The sequence below is a fragment of the Salvia splendens genome, chromosome 5, assembly GCF_004379255.2.
Source record: "Salvia splendens isolate huo1 chromosome 5, SspV2, whole genome shotgun sequence".
NCBI classification, from domain to species: Eukaryota; Viridiplantae; Streptophyta; class Magnoliopsida; order Lamiales; family Lamiaceae; genus Salvia; species Salvia splendens.
In genome coordinates this window covers 36,218,330-36,238,532 of record NC_056036.1, presented here as the reverse complement: position 1 = coordinate 36,238,532, position 20,203 = coordinate 36,218,330, and the positions used below count along the sequence as shown (strand labels likewise).

The 20,203-nt window shown below is 40.1% G+C and overlaps 1 protein-coding gene across 1 annotated transcript; it reads left to right on the top strand.

Annotated features, from left to right (window-relative positions):
- The first annotated feature begins 5,912 nt into the window (after nucleotides 1-5,912).
- LOC121802499 (MADS-box protein SVP-like) lies at nucleotides 5,913-19,280 on the top strand. Its single transcript, XM_042202182.1, has 9 exons — nucleotides 5,913-6,047; nucleotides 6,390-6,579; nucleotides 17,767-17,842; nucleotides 18,011-18,072; nucleotides 18,155-18,254; nucleotides 18,410-18,451; nucleotides 18,531-18,578; nucleotides 18,810-18,919; nucleotides 19,067-19,280. The coding sequence occupies exons 2-9, from the start codon at nucleotides 6,398-6,400 to the stop codon at nucleotides 19,092-19,094; spliced, it is 648 nt and encodes a 215-aa protein (XP_042058116.1). The 5' UTR covers nucleotides 5,913-6,047; nucleotides 6,390-6,397; the 3' UTR covers nucleotides 19,095-19,280.
- Nucleotides 19,281-20,203: the final 923 nt, after the last annotated feature.

Sequence of the window (20,203 nt, the reverse complement as noted above, 5' to 3'; positions counted from 1 at the left end):
TGCTTCAGCAAGTGACGCCATTTGCTATTGTCGGAATTCAGAAATCATTTTTGGAACTCATATGGAATTTTTTTGAAACGCTAGCCTTTGTTTATGCTAGAAATTCATGGGTTACATCCTAAAATCAATTGGTGATAGAAGGAGTGGCCAATTAGAATTATATAGTGGTTTCAAGTCTATGTGAATACCGATGTGGGATAGTTGTAATATATTATTTTAGTTTCAATTGCCAACACCCTCCCTCAAACCCTTCAAGGTGAACCTTGGAGGGGTTAGACTTTTTTTCTGATCGATTGGACTACTTGTCCAATTTTTTTTCTGATAGGTTGGACCACTGACCCAAATTTTAAGCCCAGTTATACTGCTAGGTCAGTCATTTTTTTTCGGTTTCAGCCCAGATATACTGCTGGGTCAGTTAAATATGACCCACAGTCGGCAACCCGCTCTTATACCATGATAGAAATCCATGAGTTTCATCTTAAAACCAATTGGTGATAGGAGGAGTGACCCATTAGAATTATATAGTGGTTTCAAGTCTATGTGAATACCGATGTGGGATAGTTGTAATATATTATTTTAGTTTCAATTGCCAACAGTTTAATTATATAATGAGTCATGCTAAATAGCTATAAATATTAATAAAAGTTTGTACATTTAATGCTAGTTTACTTGAAATTAGTTCATCTTAAAAGTATCAATTTTTCAAGACTAATTTACCCTTGTGTATAAATAGGGAGTAGAGTACAATTAATGATAAATCATCTTGGGAATACTATTGAATAGTATATATGTCCATATCTTTTATGTCATATTTCTTTCCGATTTTTCTGTTTTTCTGTTTTTCTTTTATTTACATTTTATATAATATTATTAAATTTTTATTATATAACTACTTTTAAATTAGAATATAAATATATTCATGATATTAAAATTCTATAATTGGTATTTAGATTCACTTACAAATGAAATAATTTAAACTATATTATATTTAACATTAATATTTAAATAACTTATATATAATATAAAATAAAATAAATGTAAACATTATACTATAAAATTGTTTCATATAAAATTAATTCAAATATTTTGAGGAAAGATTGTTCCAATATTAAAAGTATATATTGAAAATATATTATTATTAAATAATAGTATAAAATTGATGGTTGGAGATTAATTGAAATCTTTAAAATAAATTTGTGTAATAAAATTCGTATTTTAAGTGTAATAAGGGGACACTTAATAAGGAAATATTTATTAATTCTTATTAAAATAGAAATAGTGGAATTAGTTTGGGAAAAAAAAATACTAATAGCATTAGATGGATGTAGTAGTAACTACTAGTAGTAAATTGTACCATGTGAATTGTCATTTAAAGGTACAAATGATAAAATAAGTCCTATACAAAGCAAGGAATCTTTATTGTTATAAACAAACTCAATAATCAATATTATATACAATTGAATCTATATTATATAATATATTATTCATTCAATACAATTGATACTTTTCCCCAATACAATTCAATAATTATGTGATTAATAATGATTATAATTAAATTGCAGCTTGTGAATCATGGTAGGGCTGGCAAATAGTGCGGACTGGGTCGTTATCTGATAACGATCCAACCCAATAAGGCCTAACATGAATTCGACCTGTTAAGGAAACTGTAAATCCGAACACGAACCCGACCTACTACCTTCAAATCCGAACACGACCCGCACCCGACACGAACCCGTTATTGATACGATATATAATGGGTTGACACGACACGATAACAACCCGAACTTGATATTACACGATTAAAACCTAATATTACACGGTTAAACCTGAATTTTTAACCTAATTTACACAATTAAAATTCGTTTTATACTATTTAAACCTAATTTATAAGAAATTAAAATATTAAAGTAATATATATAGTTTTAAATAATAATAAAAATAATAATATTATTTCTTAATGGGTTACCCGTATCCGACCCGCATCCGACCCGAACCCAACCCGAAATTATCGGGTTCTTAATGGGTCAACCCGATAAGGACACAGATCCAATAAGACTTGACCCCAACCCAATAATTTCGTGCGGATTCGGGTCGGATTATCGTATCGTGTCGAAAATTGCCAGCCCTAAATCACGGTATACGAGAGAGCTTGATGAAGGACGCGATTGCAGCTGTGAGAGAGTTCTTCGATTTGCTAGATTCTGAGAAGAAGAATTACAAGGCAAAAGCTGTGTTAGATTTCTATGGATTTATTTTGGTTTTTTAGTTGTTGATTATTGCATATTATTCCATAGTAAGTGTATTATTGAATTCTAAGTGTTGATTATTGATTATTACTACTTGGTTTTGGTTATTTTGATTCCTACACTAATAAGTCAGTTTTCAACCTATAAGTTAGTGTAGAAACCGATTAAGATTCAATTTTAACTTCGATAATAGGAGCGAAAATCTATAACTGGTTAACTGGAATCGATAGAATAAGCAACCTCGTTACAATATACTAACATAATAATGTAAATAGAAAAATATGTGCAAATATCTCTATTATTACAGTTTATAATTCAATTGTTTGTGAAAATATAATGACCATTATAATAATTTGAAAACCTAAGTTGTGCCATTTATAAGATTGTAATAAATTATTCAACTCATTTGGGGTCTCAATTAATATTGATTCTATGTAAATTTTAAATGTTAATTTCAATCGTTCTTGAATTTAAGAGAAAATTTTGACTTATTAATTTATTATTTGTTTCTTATGTATAATGACCAAAATATCCAATTATAGCCAACCATAATGTGGCCACATAGATGAAGTTCAAGGTAAATTTATATCTCAATTAATAACGGATATTGTTATATGTAATAATTCAAAAATAGATGACAGTATAAATGTAAGAGCATCCGCAGTGGCGGACGTCCCGGCGGACGTCAGACCGGCATGCCGGACGTCCGCCATTGTGTGCATGTGACGCGGATACAGACATCCGCTGCGGACAGTCCGCGGCCTTCCGCTGACGTCCGTCGCGACATCCGCTGCGGATAGTCCGCGGCCTTCCGCTGACGTCCGTCGCGACATCCGCCATGGTGTTGACTCTCACTGACGTCAGCGCGAACGTCCCGATTATTGCATTAAATTTTTTAAAAAAATCTATAAGTACTTCTCGTTGCACTTCATTTCATTCGCACCACTTGTATTAACGAGTATCTCTCTCTAAAATACTTTTCTTTCGAAGAACAATGGAGCATCACGATAGCAATTCCCTCGCTACGAGCGAGTCACAGTCGCCCTATTTTCCCAGCGGCGGGAGTACGCCAGTGTCCTCCGCGATGCCCCAAATTCCGGGGATGATGCCCCAACCTCAAATGGCGGCGGGGATGATGCTCGGGTACTACAACATGTACCCGCAGTGGTATAGTATGATGCCCCAAATGTCCTAGATGCCCGGGGCGAGTGCCGGAATGCCCCAAATGCCAGGGATGATGCCCGGAATGCCGGGAATGATGCCTGGAATGCCGGGGATGATGCCCCAAATGCCCGGTATGATGATGCCGGGGATGATGCAGGGGTCGCTGGCGGCTGCGCGGGGAGTAGGCAGGGGGTCCCCCAATCACAGGTGGACAACGTCTACCGGCCCTATATGGATTTACTGTCGACGGATAACTCTCCCGAGTACTCCCCTCGAGACTCAGTTCAGTGGCATCGACACGTTCTCGATGTAGGAGTTGGGGCTATCTCCGATCCGGGATTCTCCCATAGATGCACCAACGGCGATAGGGAGGAGGGGGAGGACAGGGAGAGTGAGGGGCAGGGGACGGGGCAATACCTCGCCCGTCCTGATGTACGGTGGTGAGGCGGAGGAGGGGTCCAACGGGAACAAGAGGACCGTCTGGAGCATGGAGGAGTGCATTGCTCTGTCGAAGGCGTGGATCAGTGTAGTGGAGGATCCCTACGTCGGGGCGAACCAGCACATCGACAGGATGTGGTGGCGCATTAGCCAAAGCTACCTCCAGTTCAAACCGTCAGGGGGGAGCCTCACAATGGAGAGCAATGCCGGAATAGTGGGAGCAGCTGAGGAGGCAGCTCAGCCGATTTACCGGCATTTACACAAACAACCTCCGCTCGGCAACCAGCGGCATGTCTTCCGAGGATGTGAAGCATCTGGCGCACCAGCAGTTCCCCGACAGTGAAAAGGGGTTCGGGGAATTCAAATATTGGGAGGTCTATCTTGTGGTGCAATCTTCGCCCAAGTTCACTGCGGGCGTTGAATCTGGCTGGCCGAAGCGGACGAAGATCAACGACTCCGGGGAGTACAGTAGCAGTGCTGGTTCCCACGAACTCCCCCCCCCCCCCCCCCCCCCGCCGAGGCAGAATTCCCGACACCCATATCGTCGAACTGCCGCCGTCGCCCACAGTCGGCAGCGCCCACCCAAAACAATCCCGAGAACCCCTCCTTCGCCCGCATCGCAGCACATGAAACCTTGTTACGTGCGATGGTTGAATGGCGCCAATCGACCGACCCCCCATTACAAGCGGTCGCTTAAACCCCTCATCAACAGTATGCAGCACGATTTGGGGTTCGGAGACATGTCAGGTAGTGACGACGAAGGGGCTGGCGGTGGCGACGACGAGGGTACTGCCGGCGGGGAATACGAGGAGTGAGCCAGCGGTTTTTTTATCTATGTAATTTTTTTTAATTACTATGTATGTTTTTTTATAATTATGTATTTTTTTTAATAAAGTGGTTGTAAGATCTATGTATTTGCGTCGAATTTTTAATTCCGTAAATTATTTAAATCCGTAAATTGTTTAATTTGTGAATTAGTGAATTTTTATTAATGTGGGAAGTCCGTCGGGATATCCTTGGGGATGTCCGTCACTGTGCAATGGGATATCCGTATGACGTGGCATCCGCAGTGGGAAGTTCGTATGACGTGACATGAGGTGTTTTTAGGATGTTCGCATGGATGTCTGACGGGACATCCGCACCACTGCATGCCCTAAGCACTGCATTGCACTGCACTGACACAAAGATACCAACATTAGCTTCGAGAAAAAATAGTCGTGAGAGAAGTACTTTTAAAAAGTCACAATCTGTAATTAAATAATTAATCAACGTCACAAACACCCATGATGTATGTTTTCATGTCATTTATTGGGCACTCATATATGGAGTAAGTTCTAATTGGCGTTATTGTATCATTACAAAGTTTTCAGGTTAATAACCAAAAATTGTTGCAAATTTTATGTAACAGAAGATTATTAAATTACACATAATAGTTTCTAACCTTTTAAAATTCTTATAGTATTAGGATTATTAGACATAATAACTACCGGACTTATCATCAAACTAACAATGTTTTTCAAAATTCGATTTTCATGAATGTAAAATTTATGTGGCTTGATAAATTATTATAAATTTTAAATTTTAGGCAACCCAGTATTGATTGATGCTCATTGTAGATATATGTAATCAAGGAGTTTGTCTGGAATTGTCATCGATCTTAGCACATCTCGCAAATAATTACAGTCGTCAAAGAAAGTTGAATAGACAACGAGAAGCTATCACTATAGTGGGTTTAGAGTCTTGTTTATTATCATTATCACACGCTCTCATGTATGATGATGTTCGATCCATTCTTAATTAGATATCAATTTGATAAATTGATGTTCAATCTATTATGAGACAGGAGGGAATATCTATATTTCAAACTTCTTTTATATCCATTGCTCATACATTCATTTTTTTTACTTGTGCATATGTAAATAAAAAGAAATAGAGTGCGATTAAAGGATCCTCGAAAATTAGACGTTTCAAATAGAAGTTGAAGTTAAATGTAGGCTTGACTTATCAAGTGATGCTCGGTCAGATTTGATTCCAGCTCCAGCCCACTGTCCAGCCTTCCGACCGTCATACCCCACTATCTATCTTTTATAACCTCTTACAAAATTCATAATCAGATATTCAGATTTGCATTGCTTTTCCCTCTCTCTCTCTCTCTCTAGGGTTGGTGGCTTTTGCAGTTTGGGGCTTCCTCTTCTACTGGTGATGTCATTTCTTCCCCGAATTAGCAAACTACAACTAATTTCAAAGTTTCCATTTTTTTTCTATGCAAATTTAGAAATATTCCGTTGCTTCTCTTTCTCTTCCTATTTTAAAATATATTAATATAATATATCTGAATTTTTATTACTTTTTGCTGTTCTTGGGAAGAAGGGTTTCTGGCTTTCAGATTTGGTATTGTACTTGAAGATTTTATGCATACTATATGCATTATTTTATCAAAAAAACAAACCCCACGCCGGAGCTCTCTCTCTCTATCTCTCTAGATTGGAAAGTGGAATTATAAAATTGATGAAGTGCAATGCAATGGGTTTGTACTTGTAGGTAGGGAGATGGTGAGGCAAAAGATTCAGATAAAAAAGATCGATAACTTGACATCGAGGCAGGTGACTTTTTCAAAGAGGAGAAGAGGGCTTTTCAAGAAGGCTCAAGAACTTGCCACTCTCTGCGATGCTGAGATTGCTCTCATCGTTTTCTCGGCCACCGGCAGGCTCTACGACTACTCCACCTCCAGGTTCTCTCTCTTTCTCTCTCTCGAATATATATATATATATATATATATATATATATATCATCATATGTTCTTATTTTGAATAGTGCTGATGCTGCTTTTCATCATTTATGTTCCTCTCTCCCTCTCCAATAGTAGTCCAACTTTTGAGAGGATTAATTAGATCTCACATCTTAAATGATTTTATGGTATATATGACTCTTCACCATTAATAATTTACTGCATCTTCGTACGATTTCTTGTCGTCTACATATAAGAGTATATGTTTCTCTTCACAATTACTCTGAGCTTATCGATTGAATTGCTTTTTATGTGATTAATTTTTACTTGAAAAATCTACTCCTTTTTAAGTAAATACTATTAGTAACTTTTTTTGAAAACGGAATGTACTCCTTAATGTATAGTAGGCTCGTCTAAAGAAAATGAATTTACGTAGTTAAGTCTCACATTAATGATTACTATGGTGTCAGTCAATGATGGAAAATTATTTGTGTGTGTGGAAATTGGTAAGTGCTTTCATTAGTCAGGTGAAAAGATAATATCAACTATCAAGCATGCCTAGCTATTCTAGATTCAACACTCCATTAGTAACTTATCCTAATATGGGGATGGAAAACAAGATATTTTGCCTTCTGAAAATCTGCTTATATTTGATATTCCATGAAATTACAGCTGCTGTATATCAAGATATGTAACAATCTTCAGTATCTTAGTATCTTATTATATAAGAATGTCTCCCCTCCCCCAATCAAAATGAAAGCAGTGCATGTTCTTAGTAGTAACTTTTTTTGGCATACCTTTACTGTATGTATATATATGCCTACTTGTTTTAATTTCCAAGGATGGAAATTTATTTATTTTCATATGTTAATTTCATGTTTTTTTACCTCTGAAGCTACATGAAAACCAACCTATGATCCAAATAAAAATGACAAAAGGTCACTAAAATTGTTAAGTGTTCTAGTTCCCTAGGGAAAATGTATAGTGGTGGTGGCTAGGGGCGTTGGATGCAAATGGAGCTAAGAGCATCCACAACCGTGCTCTTGCCAGCGGCACAGTTGTGGGCCCGGGCGGTACTATTCATGCCTGCTCTCTGGCAAGAGCACAACACCCACAACTGTGCTCTTCCGCAAGGACGAGCACAATTAATATAAAATTCAATTACACAAAAACATTTCCATAATATTAAAATTCATTTAAAACCCACAATAAATATTACAAATGACAAATAAAATTAAACATTGCATAATTAAAATCCTAAAAATTAAAAATTACATAATTAAAATCCTAAAAATTAAAAATTACATAATTAAAATCCTAAAAATTAAAAATGACACTACTCGTTGCCGAATTTCGCCCACATGTGGTTGATTAGGTCTTCTTGTAGTTGATTGTGGATTCGAGTATCGCGCATTGTGTGTCTTGTCTCGATCCTCTGGCCAACCGTCGTATGCTCGCCTCGGCGTAGGGGAGACCTCGCTGTTGAGCTTCCGGCTTCGTCCTCGTCGTAGAAGCTAGCCGCCCTCGGCCCTTCGTCGGCTATAATCATGTTGTGTAATATAATACACGTGAACATGATGTCGGCGATATTATTCACGTACCACAGCCGAGCCGGGGCCTTCACAATGTTGAATCGAGCTTGAAGGACCCCGAAGGCTCTTTCGACATCTTTCCGCGCTGACTCTTGACGCTGCGCAAAAAGAACCCGTCTCGGGTCGTGCGGGTTGTGGAGCGTCTTCACGAACGTCGACCACCTTGGGTAGATACCATCGGCGAGATAGTAACCCATGCGGTATATATTTCCGTTGATGGTGAAGTCGATCGCCGGTGCTACACCATTCATCACATCATTGAAGAGTGGTGACGAATATAGCACATTCAAGTCGTTGTTGGATCCAGCAACGCCGAAATATGCATGCCAAATCCATAGGCGGTAGTCGGCGACCGCCTCAAGGATAAGCGTTGGGCCGCCGCCTTTGTGACCGCTCAAGTGTTGCCCCCTCCAAGCAGTCAGACAATTCTTCCACCTCCAATGCATGCAGTCAATGCTGCCAAGCATTCCGGGAAAGCCATGGACTGATTCATGAAGACGAAGCAACCGTTGGCAATCATCAGTGGTGGGTGCTCGAAGGAATTCATCCCCAAAAGCAGAACGAACGCCATCGCAAAAATTCTTTAAACATAGGATTCCAGTGGACTCACCGATATGCAAATACTCGTCGAACATGTCGGCCGTTTGCCCAGTAGCGAGTTGTCGGATGGCACACGTACACTTCTGCAACGCCGTGATACTTTGCCGGCCGGCTGCATCTACACCTGTTTGAAAGTATTCAACACGTGCGGACAATGTGTTGACAATTCGCATGAACAAGCGCTTTGACATGCGAAAACGGCGCCTGAAGTAATCTGCCGGAAACCGCGGCTGGTCGGCAAAGTAGTCGGCAACGAGCCTTTCGTGGGCTCCCTCCCGGTCACGATGGATGTACCGTCGATTTGATCTGGTTCGTTGAGGAGGAGGAGCAGGGGTATTCGCCGCGACATATGCTTCGTAAGCGGCACGATGTTGTTCGTAGTATTCTTGTTCTTCGCGTTTCGCTTCCGCCATAATATGGGTGAAATCCATTTGAGATTTTGAGTGGGTGATGAATGTGTTGATAGTTTGTATGAGAATTATGAATGAGAGATGAATGAGAGATGATTTGATGTGATAAATGGATGATGAATGTGTGTATTTATAGATGATTTTGGGGGAAAAAAAATAAAAAAAAATCAAAAAAATTCAGAAAAAACGGGAAAAAAACGGCCTATTTTTGGGATTTGGAAAATATTTTTTTTATTTTTTAGCATTATTTATAATTAAATACCGATTTTTAAAAAAAAAAATTAAAAAAAAGTTTAAACACAACGGCTATGCCGTTGACGAATGGGAGCGCGCCACGTGTGCGTCCGCTGGCACGGACGTGCTCGATACATCGAGCAGCGCCGTGCCAGCGGCGCGGCTGCAGCGGCGGCGGTCCTGCGCCTTGCCAACGGCGCGGACGGCGGTGGCGTCTTTCGCCACCGTTGCGGATGCTCTAATGATTTCATAAAACCTTTTATTTCTCTTGATATACAGTGAAATGAGTTCCAGGGTGTTTCTTCTAACACATAGGGAGTAGTAATATATTATGGTTTTATATTTAATTTAACCATAATCATTTATAAGAAAATATTTATATGAAAATAAACTTAGTTTTAAATTTTTAATTATGAGCACAGAGAAGTGATCACAAATATATAAGGGCGTGATATAGATAGAATTATAACATGAGATTAACTGAGAACTCGTACATACGAGTCACGCATGCATAAGCATAGTAAATTCCATGCATAAGAAATTCGTGAATAATTCGCCACCAATGGAATTGATCAACCCCATTGCTGACTTGCGAATTTACGCATACAATTTTTAACGTATTTAGGCCATCCACAACGATGTTCCTATACCGTTCCTAAACCGTTCCTTAAACTACTATTTGAGGGCTCCACTGTACTATTTTACTCCATTCCTTAACTAAGGAACGGAACCTGCAACCCTCCGTTCCTTAACCGTTCCTTAATTACTATTCATTCAATTTTATTTTTTATTTTTATTTCCAACTCAATTCAATTAAAAAAACACACTTTAATAAAAAACACACACACTTTATTAAAAAACACACAACATTAAAACAAAGTTACAACTTAAACTTAAAAAAATTAAAAAGCACACAATTAAAATCCTAAAAAAATAAAAGTACACAATTTTAATAATTTCATCCGCCAAAGTTTGTCCAAATGTGCTCAATTAGATCCTGTTGGAGTTGGGTGTGGGTGCTAGAGTCGCGTGTCCTTGCACGAACAGATAACCGTTCTTGTATAGACGGATGCGCTCCACTTCGAGGCGGACTACTTGCGGTTGAGCTTTCGGGGGATTCGGGGTCGAACCAATTTCCCGCCTCGGGTCCTTCGTCTTGGACAATCATGTTGTGCAAGATTATGCACGTATACATGATGTCGACCATGTTCTCCATGAACCACGTACGAGCGGGGGCTTTGATGATGTTGAAGCGCGATTGGAGAACCCCGAACGCCCTCTCCACATCCTTGCGAGCAGCCTCCTGCTTCTGCGCAAAAAGAGCATGCTTTGGGTTCGTAGACCCACTGCACGTCTTCACGAAGGTAGGCCACTTCGGGTAGATGCCATCGGCGAGATAGTACCCCATTTTATAAAGCCGGTTGTTGGCGACGAAGTTGATCGCCGGCGCTATACCATCCAAAACTTCGGTCAAGAGGTCGGACTGTTGGAGCACGTTTACGTCATTGTTCGACCCGGGGACCCCGAAGTACGCGTGCCAGATCCAAAGGCGGTAGTCGGCAACGGCCTCGAGTATAACGGTTGGGTGGGTGCCTTTGTGGCCGCTCGTGTAGGACCCCTTCCACGCCACCGGACAATTCTTCCATTGTCGGTGCATGCAATCGACGCTGCCGAGCATCCCGGGGAATCCGTGCACTATTTCGTGAAGGTTGAGCAGTAACTGACAATCGGTCGTGTTTGGCCTCCGGAGAAATTCGTCGGTGAAGGCTACCCGGACGCCTTGGCAGAATTTGAGCAAGCACATTCGCCCAGTGCTGTCTCCGATGTGGAGGTATTCGTCGAACATGTCGGCCGTTTGTCCAGTCGCAAGCTGGCGGATTGCTGCAGTACATTTCTGCAGCGTCGTGTGGCTGGGACGGCCGACCGCGTCGAACCCTTCCTGGAAGAACTCTTCCCGGGCTGCCAAAGTATTCGCGATGTGGAGAAATAACGGTTTCCCCATGCGGAAACGGCGACGGAAGTACGTATCTCCCCAAACCGGGTTATCGCAGAAGTAGTCGCGTACTAACCTTGCGGCGGCTTCCTCCCGGTTACGATGGATGTACGTACGGGAGCGTCGTTGGGGAGGCGCTGCTTCTTCCGCCTCCCGTCGTCGATCTTCTTCAAGTGATTGTGCCAATAATTGACGCATTTGTTCAAAAGGATCCACTAGTTTGATTAAATTTGGGAGAAGAAAAACAGAGTTGATTTGAGATGAAAATTGGGGTGGAAATAGAGAGGATTTGAGAGGAATAGATGTGTGTTTGTGAGTGAAATGAGTATGAAATAGGAGTATTTATAGAGTAAATAAATTAAAAAAATAAAAAAAATTAAAAAACGGATACAAAAAAACGGTCATAATACCGTTGCAAACAATTTTTTTTTTTTATTAAATTCGAATTTAAAAAAAAAATTAATTATTGCGTCAAAAAACGAAACCCACTCGCGGGGCAGCGAGTGGGCTTCACGCGACGCATGGGAGGCCGCCACGTCGCCTCGGCGCGTGGCGGAACGGGTCGTGCCGCGTGCCGCGGCAACGACCCACGGCACGGCATAGGCACGGATCGGCGACGGTTCGGAGGCTGCAACGCTGGTCCTTGGCGGGACCGTTCCGGCGGCACGGCATCGGCACCGCAACGCTGGATCCAGCGTTGCGGATGCCCTTATGCATGTTTAATTACTCTCACTCCGTCCGCTCTTACTTGTCTCTAGTTTCTTTTTCAGCATGCCTGCCAATATCTGTTACACTTGCTTTTTATTACTTTAGGGCAATAAAAAAATGATACTCCATCCGTTCCACCATAGTTGCGGCGTTTTTCTACTTTTGGGAAGTTCTTTTATAATAGAGTCATTTCCTTGTATGGAAATATTAACTCACTTTTCTTTTCCTACTTCATTCTATTATTTTATTCTCTCTACTTTATTCACTTTTTAACTTTATTCTCACTACTTTTTCCTCTCTTACTTTTCTCCCCCTCCACTTAACACTAAACATTCTTTTCTTAAACTTTATGCCGAAAAGAAACGCCTCAACTATGGCGGAACGAATGAAGTAATAAATAGTCAAATTGGAGAGGGAGTAAAATAAGAAAGATAATAATGTAGCGCATAATCAATATTGTATAATCAATGTTATGTCAACAAGGATTAAGAAATAACAATCATTGAGATCTCATTTTTCAATAAATAGCCAAGAAAGACTTCATCTCTACTGTCTGATCCATTTAGTGCTAAACAACACCTTTAGTTTCCTAAGGTAGGGAAACTTGCGGATAATGTAGCGCATACCCAATATTGTATGATCAATGTTATGTCAACAATTATTAAGACATACTCCCTCCGTCCGCCATTAGGAGTCTCATTCCTCGGCGGCACGGATTTTAATAAATGTTAAGAAAAGTTGGTGGAAAAAAATTTGTGGAATATGGATACCACTTATATATATTAGTTTTAAATGAAATGTGAGTGAAATAAGTTAGTGGAATGTGAGACTCTATTACCATTTATGGTAAAGTGAACCGGGACTCCTATTCGCGGACGGACTAAAATGAAAAATCGGGACTCCTATTCGCGGACGGAGGGAGTACTAACAATCATTGAGACATCATTTTTTCAGTAAATAGCCAAAAAAAGACTTATCTTTAGTGTTCGATCCTTTCAGTGCTAAACAGCACCGTTAGATTCCTAAGGTAGGGAAACTTGCGGACTAGCACGACAATATTTCACGATTAGGTAGTCAAGATATATCTAGGTTGTGAAATCTCTTTGCGTCCTATGCAACTCGCTTTTCTGTTTCGGCCCGCCCCAAACTACTTGCACTATATTTATTTTAAGTAAGAATTAGAGTATTTTATTAAACGATTAGAGTTAATGAAGTGTTTCCTTATTACACTTAAAATTTTAATATTATTTGCTCAATCTTTAAGTACGACCTAAAATAAAAAGTGTGAGTAAAATGGGACAGAGGTGTACTTTTTTCTTCTGCAAAGAATTGACTGTGTTACCTACTGTGAACGTCGTTCACAACCAATCTACTATGTTGAAGACTTAGATTTGTCTGTTTCTTATATATTTAAATATTTGAGAAACACTTATAATTGCATAAACACAATATGATAAAATTATTCTTTTTATCTTTTTTTTTAAAACACCCGTTGTGGGCGGGGGGTTTAGGTAAACCCCCAACCTGTGAATAAAACCAAAATATAATGTTCCAAAAACATGATCTTAGCCCAAAAATGACTATGATCCAAAAAAGGAGCATGAAAAAGCAAATCGGAGTTCCCACAAGCCGGGAACCTCCATCATATCATCAAAAAGCTATGAACTAAATAAACAAAAATGAGGAGCGAATAAAACATAAAGTGACCCAACATGTGACCAGGGTCAATCCACATCTCTGCGGCGGAAGCGGAAGTTAAGATATCCCAGCCGGTCCATTCTAACCAGCGTTTTCAGATACCGAGACGCAGAGATTGGATCATAGTAAGTAAGGGCAGGGGTCTGAACCCCCTACCTGCAAGGAAATCGGCTGCCCGGTTCCCTTCTCTGTAGATGTGTGAGAACCGAACATGCCGCTGAGAAGTCATGCTCCGGATCAAAGCCATGTGATGTCTAAGATCCGCAGCGCCAAGCTGTCCAGTTGACATCAAGGTAACCAGAGCCGTTGAGTCAAGCTCAATCCAAATGTGTGTAGAAAGCTCCATAGCCATCTCGAGACCCCGAATCAAAGCCAACAGCTCCGCCTCAAAGCTCGATGATGCGGCTATCGGAGCGCAGAAGGCACGCAGAAGTTCTCCATCAGAGCCTCGAACCAATCCTCCCTCCCCCGCCCCCAGTGTGGATGTAGAGAAGGCACCGTCAGTGTTTAGCTTTACCCAAGGGGCATCAGGGGGATGCCATAGGACCATGAGTGACCGCAGAACACGCTGTCTGGGGAGATAGGCATGAAATCAACCGACGGCGAACATCTCCTCCAATGGGTCGTGGTGATCTTGCCGGCCAAAACAAGCACATGCAGGTGGTGAGTGACCTGCCAAATAACATGAGATTGATGAAAAGGCCGACCGCCATGCTTGCAGCCGTTCCTCTCCGTCCAAAAAAACCAAGCAATCAAACAGGGTACAAGAAAACTAATATGTAAGGCGGGCGCCATCTGGAAAGAGGACCTCCGCCAGTGACCTAGTCTAAGTGCAATATCAGTGCTCGTGTGAATCGGTGTGTGCGAGGAAGGAAACCAGGCATCGAAATACTCCCATGCAGAAATCGCCGACTGACTCGAAAAAAAGACATGACTAAGAGACTCGACCGAAGGAGACCGACAACACTGACACCTAGACGCTAACTCAATCCCTCTCCTCTGCAACTTTTCATCCACCGGCACCCTACCAAACAACAGCCTCCAAATGAACACCGAGATGGTAGGGGTCAACCCTTGATTCCAGATAAGCCCAAAAATCTCCCTCTTTGGCAGTCTAGTCCGGATGCTCTCCCAGGCAGAGGTCACAGTGAACTCACCATGGCTAGTCAGACTCCATCGCCTCACATCCTTCGCCCCCAACTCGATCGGCGTGGCTCTGATCTGGTCTATCACATCTGGAGGTAACGCCAAACCTGAAAGATAAATTATGCAGCATATCCTCATCCCATGCATGCTTATGCCAATATGATGCAACTTCCTGAGATTGAGGATGATCATTTCCCGGGACGCACAAACTCCGGATGGGGCTAGCTAGCCCCAAGCCAGACATCATCCCAGAAGCTGATCTTCCCCTCACCCAAGGACCAACGAATATAATCATGCATGTATGACCAAATACGATGCAAACGACGCCAAGTAGGACTGTCATGTGACCAACAAGAGGATGTATGCAAATGACAGGGGAGGATACTGTACTTCCGGATCATGAACTGAGCCCAGAGAGAATCATGTGCCAGTAGTCTCCACCACGGCTTGAAACCAAATGCCACTGCCACTTCCCTGAAGCGGCGAATACCCAAACCACCCTCATCAAAAGGCAAGCAGATCTATCTCCAAGAAATCCAGTGCAGCTTCCTCTTCTCTCCAACTGTACCCCAAAAGTATCTAGCCAGTATCTGCTCTAACTCGTCCAGAAAGCCAAGCAGAGGGTTCATGACCTGTAAAATATGAAGCGGAATGGCGGCAAGGGTGCTCTTAATCAAAGCTAGACGACCCCCAAAGTCAAGGTGACGATGGGACCAACCGTGGATTCTGTCCATGAGCTTCTGCCTAAGGGGCAAGAGGTGATCTGCCCTCCTCGCTCCTCTGAAGATCGGGACCCCAAGGTATGTGAAAGGCATCACCCCTCTATGAAATCATCCCACCTCCTCAACAATGCTAGCGAACTCCATGTGCTCAGTCGCCAAATAGAAGTGTGTCTTCCCATTATTCATCTTCTGACCAGACACAGCAATGTAGTGATCTAGGCATCCAACCAACCTTTCCACTGCCTCTCTATGCGCCCTTGAGAATATGATGATATCATCCGCGTAGGAAAGATGAGTAATAACGGGAGCCTTTTCCGGCATCTGTAGACCATCTCTTTATCCCCCTTGATCAGTCTATCAAGACATCTCGAAAGGTAATCTGCCGCCAACACAAAGAGGGAAGGCGATAGGGGGTCCCCTTGTCTCAGCCCCCTGGAGGATTGAAAGAAACCTGCAGGGCCACCATTTACCAGGACAGAGAACCAGCATGAAGAGATGCATTTACTAATCATGCCTACCCAAGCTGGTGAGAATCCTATCTTTTCCAAAACCTTGAGCAAAAACGGCCACTGGACTCTATCATACGCCTTTGCCATATCCAGCTTGAGGGCCAGATTGGGCGATCTCCCTCTACTCGAAAGCTCTTTCCCCAGATCATGTATCAACTCTTGGGCTAGAAGAGCATTGTCACTAAGCAGGCGGCCCTTGATGAACCCACTCTGATTCGGTGCAATGACAAGGGGAAGTAAAGGTGCAAGTCTTGAAGCTAGGATCTTTGTGATGATCTTGTTCGTAACATTGCATAGGCTGATCGGTCTATAATCTCCCCACGTGACCGGGTTAGGCTTCTTCGAGATGAGAATGATCATGGTCGCTGTGAAACTTTGTCTTGGATAAAAGTAGATTGTAAAATTTATTATAAACGCAATTTCAATCATGTAAACTGCTCAAAACATGTTTTTGAATATACAAATCCTAACAATTAGAAAATTTGGTATCTTCGGTTGCCAAAACTAGGAAGTCTCCATGTTGTTGATGGCGCCAACAACATTTCCCATAGTTTGGATTATAACTGATGGTTCAAGAAATTGATATTTAATGTACGACTCCATCCGTTCTTTTATACTTGAGTCATTTTTTTCTATTTCGAAAAGTTCCTTTATAATTGAGTTATTTTTTCATGGTAATAATTAACTCATGTTTTCTTTCCTACTTCATTCTCTTTCTTACTTCGTTCTCTCTACTTTATTCACTTTTCTCCTTTTTTTTCTTTCTCTTACTTAATTTATCTACTTTATTACCTAATCACTTAACATACTACACATCATTTTTTAAACTGTGTGCCAAAAAAAGTGTCTCAACTATAAAGAAACAAAAGGAAGGAGTACTATTTATCCTTTAATTATTTAATTCCTTTTTAGATTGGTGTTAGAAGATCATTTTCTATATGATGAGAAATATGAGCTGCATGCCAATGAATACGATTCACTCAAGTTATATAATACTCTCTCTCCGTTCAATAGTAATAGAGTCATTTTTCCATTTTATGCATTCCATAGTAGTAAATTCATTTTCTTTCTAGTAAAAAGTACACATTTTCTCACTCTTACTTTTTTTTCTCTCTTACTTTATTCTCTCTATTTTTTCATCTCTTCTACTCCTTGCGTCCCACCATAAGCAAGTCACTTTCCTTTTTGGGATGTCCCACCATAAGCGAGTCACTTCCTGTTGACATAGTTAGCAATTACTCCTTATGTTACATAGTAGTGGAGTCATTTTGCCATGTTAGTACGTTCTATAGCAGTGGAGTCATTTTCCTTTTTAGTAAAAGTCAACTTATTTCTTCTGACTTACTTTACTCTCTCTTACTTAATTCTCTCTTCATCTCTCTACATTTTTCATTTCATACTTTATTTTTCCTTTACTTAACTCATTTAAAAAAAATTCTTAAATCGCATGCCTAAAAGAAATGTCTCCATTAATATGGAACAAAGAGAATAGAATTTAAGATAATTAGCATCGACTCTACTTATATATGTATATATAACATGCAAGGTATTTCATGATTGGCTTTGTCGATTTTGAAGCATGATGCAAATCATCCAAAGGCTTAAGATGCATACAGAGGGTAGCAACCGATTCCGGCAAATTCTCCACAATCAGGTGATTAACTAATCTTAATTTTGGTTTATATACAGTTAATTATAGGATATTCAAATATTGCACTCCTTTCTATTAAACTATATATGCCGTTAGTTATTTCCCACATACATAATTATTTGATCATTCGAGATATTTCAATTTAAGTCTTTGTTTCTCTTGCATATTTAGGAGGGAGGCGACTACAATGGTGCTGCCAGCAAGGAACTCACGTCCTTGACTCTCGAGCTCAAGTATTAACTCGTGTCCACATACGGTGATCACGTACTTCCATTATTATCGTGTTGAAAACTGATCGAAAAGCCTTTTGTGTAGGCAACTTAATGGAGAAGAGCTCCAAGGGCTCGGCACGAATGAACTGGCCAGGCTGGAGAGAGTGGTAGAGTCAGCGTTGGGCCGTGTTGTGAAAAAAAAGGTTCAGTTTTCGTGCTATTTAGTTTGTCTATGTGCTTTTTGAGGCAAATAGTTCTTTAAATCACGAAGTTTAGTCAGTCTCGCATATTTTGACCAAATTCGGTGATTCAAATGACTATCGTTGCTGATGATGTGGGGCGATGTCGTATATTGCAGAATGACATGCTTATGAGCGAGATCAGCAAGATGAAGAAGAGGGCATGTTCCGAATTGAACCTATACCTTTTTTTCATATATCCCAAAATATATGAATTCTAGTAATTATTTGAGAATGCAGGAGATACAATTGGAAGAAGAAAATGCAATGCTGAAACAGCTAGCTGAGGTATAAAAATAGCTAGTTTGTTTTAGATTTCTCCGACAGACAAGATCCTCTGTTGCGCAATCATGTTTGTATATATCTCTTATTCCAATCGTTAAATTGTGTCCATGTATGGATTTCGAGGCAACTGAACGAATGGAATTAGAGACTAATTAATACAAGCACGATTTTGGAATAGAGGATCTCGTGTGCGAGATTTTACATGGTAGTTGTTGAATAATGAAGTGTGTGCAGAACACACGAAACACAGTGGAGCTAGGAAGTTCAGTTGAGTCCATCACCAACTCTGGCGGCCGCAGTCTGGACGACGACAGGAGCGTCTCCGACACTGCTCTCAAGCTGGGGTACGTCTTGCATCTATGCTAGCTAGGGTTTGATTTGATTATGATTTACCAAAATCAGGTGTGTTTTGGTACACATAGATGCTGGTGATATGAGTATGTGTGTGTTGTTAAATGCTAATTAAGCTGATGATGTGCTTATTCATGCAGCTTACCTTTTGCCGGCGGCGACTTTTAGTATAGTTATATAACCAGAAAATGTGTACTCATTAATTTGAGCTGCGTTTAGTTACTTAATTATTTGAACTTGGCTGACTTCCAACTTCTTACTATTACTTTTGGAATGTTGATTTGATTCTAGTTACATTTGTGAAAGTAATTATTGAACTAGTTTGCACGTGGATGGAAATATGTTTATACGTAATCTACGACATAATATCTGTTGTTTTTTTACCAAAATCATATAATGAGCATATGATTAGGAGCAATATAATTTTGGACTTTATTATATTAACTATAAATTTTGTATCTTAAGTGTATATAAATATATAATACTAGTAATCACTATGGATATATAATTTCCAGTTTTTGTTATTTATCAAATACTACTAGTATAATTTATGAAAATGATACTACTTCCGTCTTTTAAAAATAGAAACTATTATCATTTTGGTCTGTTCCTTAAAAATAAAACTTTCTAATATTTCTATTTTAGAAAGTGGACCCCACAATCCACTAACCCTACTTCAATTACTTTTTCTCTTCCTCTCTTTTATTTTACCAATTCTTTTATTTTATTTTATCAATTGTGCATTAAAACTCGTGCTTCTCCGGGCTCTATTGAATTCTCACCTGATAAGTTTTATTTTACCACTAACAAAAATATCTCTTGAATTCTCACATGATAAGTTTTATTGTGCTTCTCTCGGCTCTATTGTAATCATCCGCTTGTGTAATAAAGCTTAATTGCGTAACATGGATTAAAAGCAAACCAAAATCTAGATTTTATTTCTAAATTAAAGCTTAATTGCGTAACATGGATTAAAAGCAAACCAAAATCTAGAATTTATTTCTAAATTACTTCCTCCGTCCCTGAAAGTTTGTCATTTATTTCCATTTTCGTCTGTCCCTAAAAATTTGTTACCTTTCACTTTTACCATTTTTTGTAGTGGACCTACATTCCACTTACTCATTCTCACTCACATTTAAAATAACACTAAGGGTCCTGCTAGGTTGAGATTTTTTAACTTAATTGATAATTGGGATGCATTTTCAGCCACTCATCCACAACATTTTTGAAATGTCAACTGCAAGTAGATTATGTCAACTCGGGGGTATTATCATCAA

What these genes read in the sequence shown, in the direction of transcription:
- LOC121802499 (XM_042202182.1), top strand. Translation starts at nt 6,398, where the DNA reads ATGGTGAGGCAAAAGATTCAGATAAAAAAGATCGATAACTTGACATCG. An exon ending in GGCAAATTCTCCACAATCAG is followed by an intron (nt 17,843 to 18,010) that starts GTGATTAACTAA and finishes TTGCATATTTAG; the next exon opens with GAGGGAGGCGACTACAATGG. An exon ending in GCCGTGTTGTGAAAAAAAAG is followed by an intron (nt 18,255 to 18,409) that starts GTTCAGTTTTCG and finishes CGTATATTGCAG; the next exon opens with AATGACATGCTTATGAGCGA.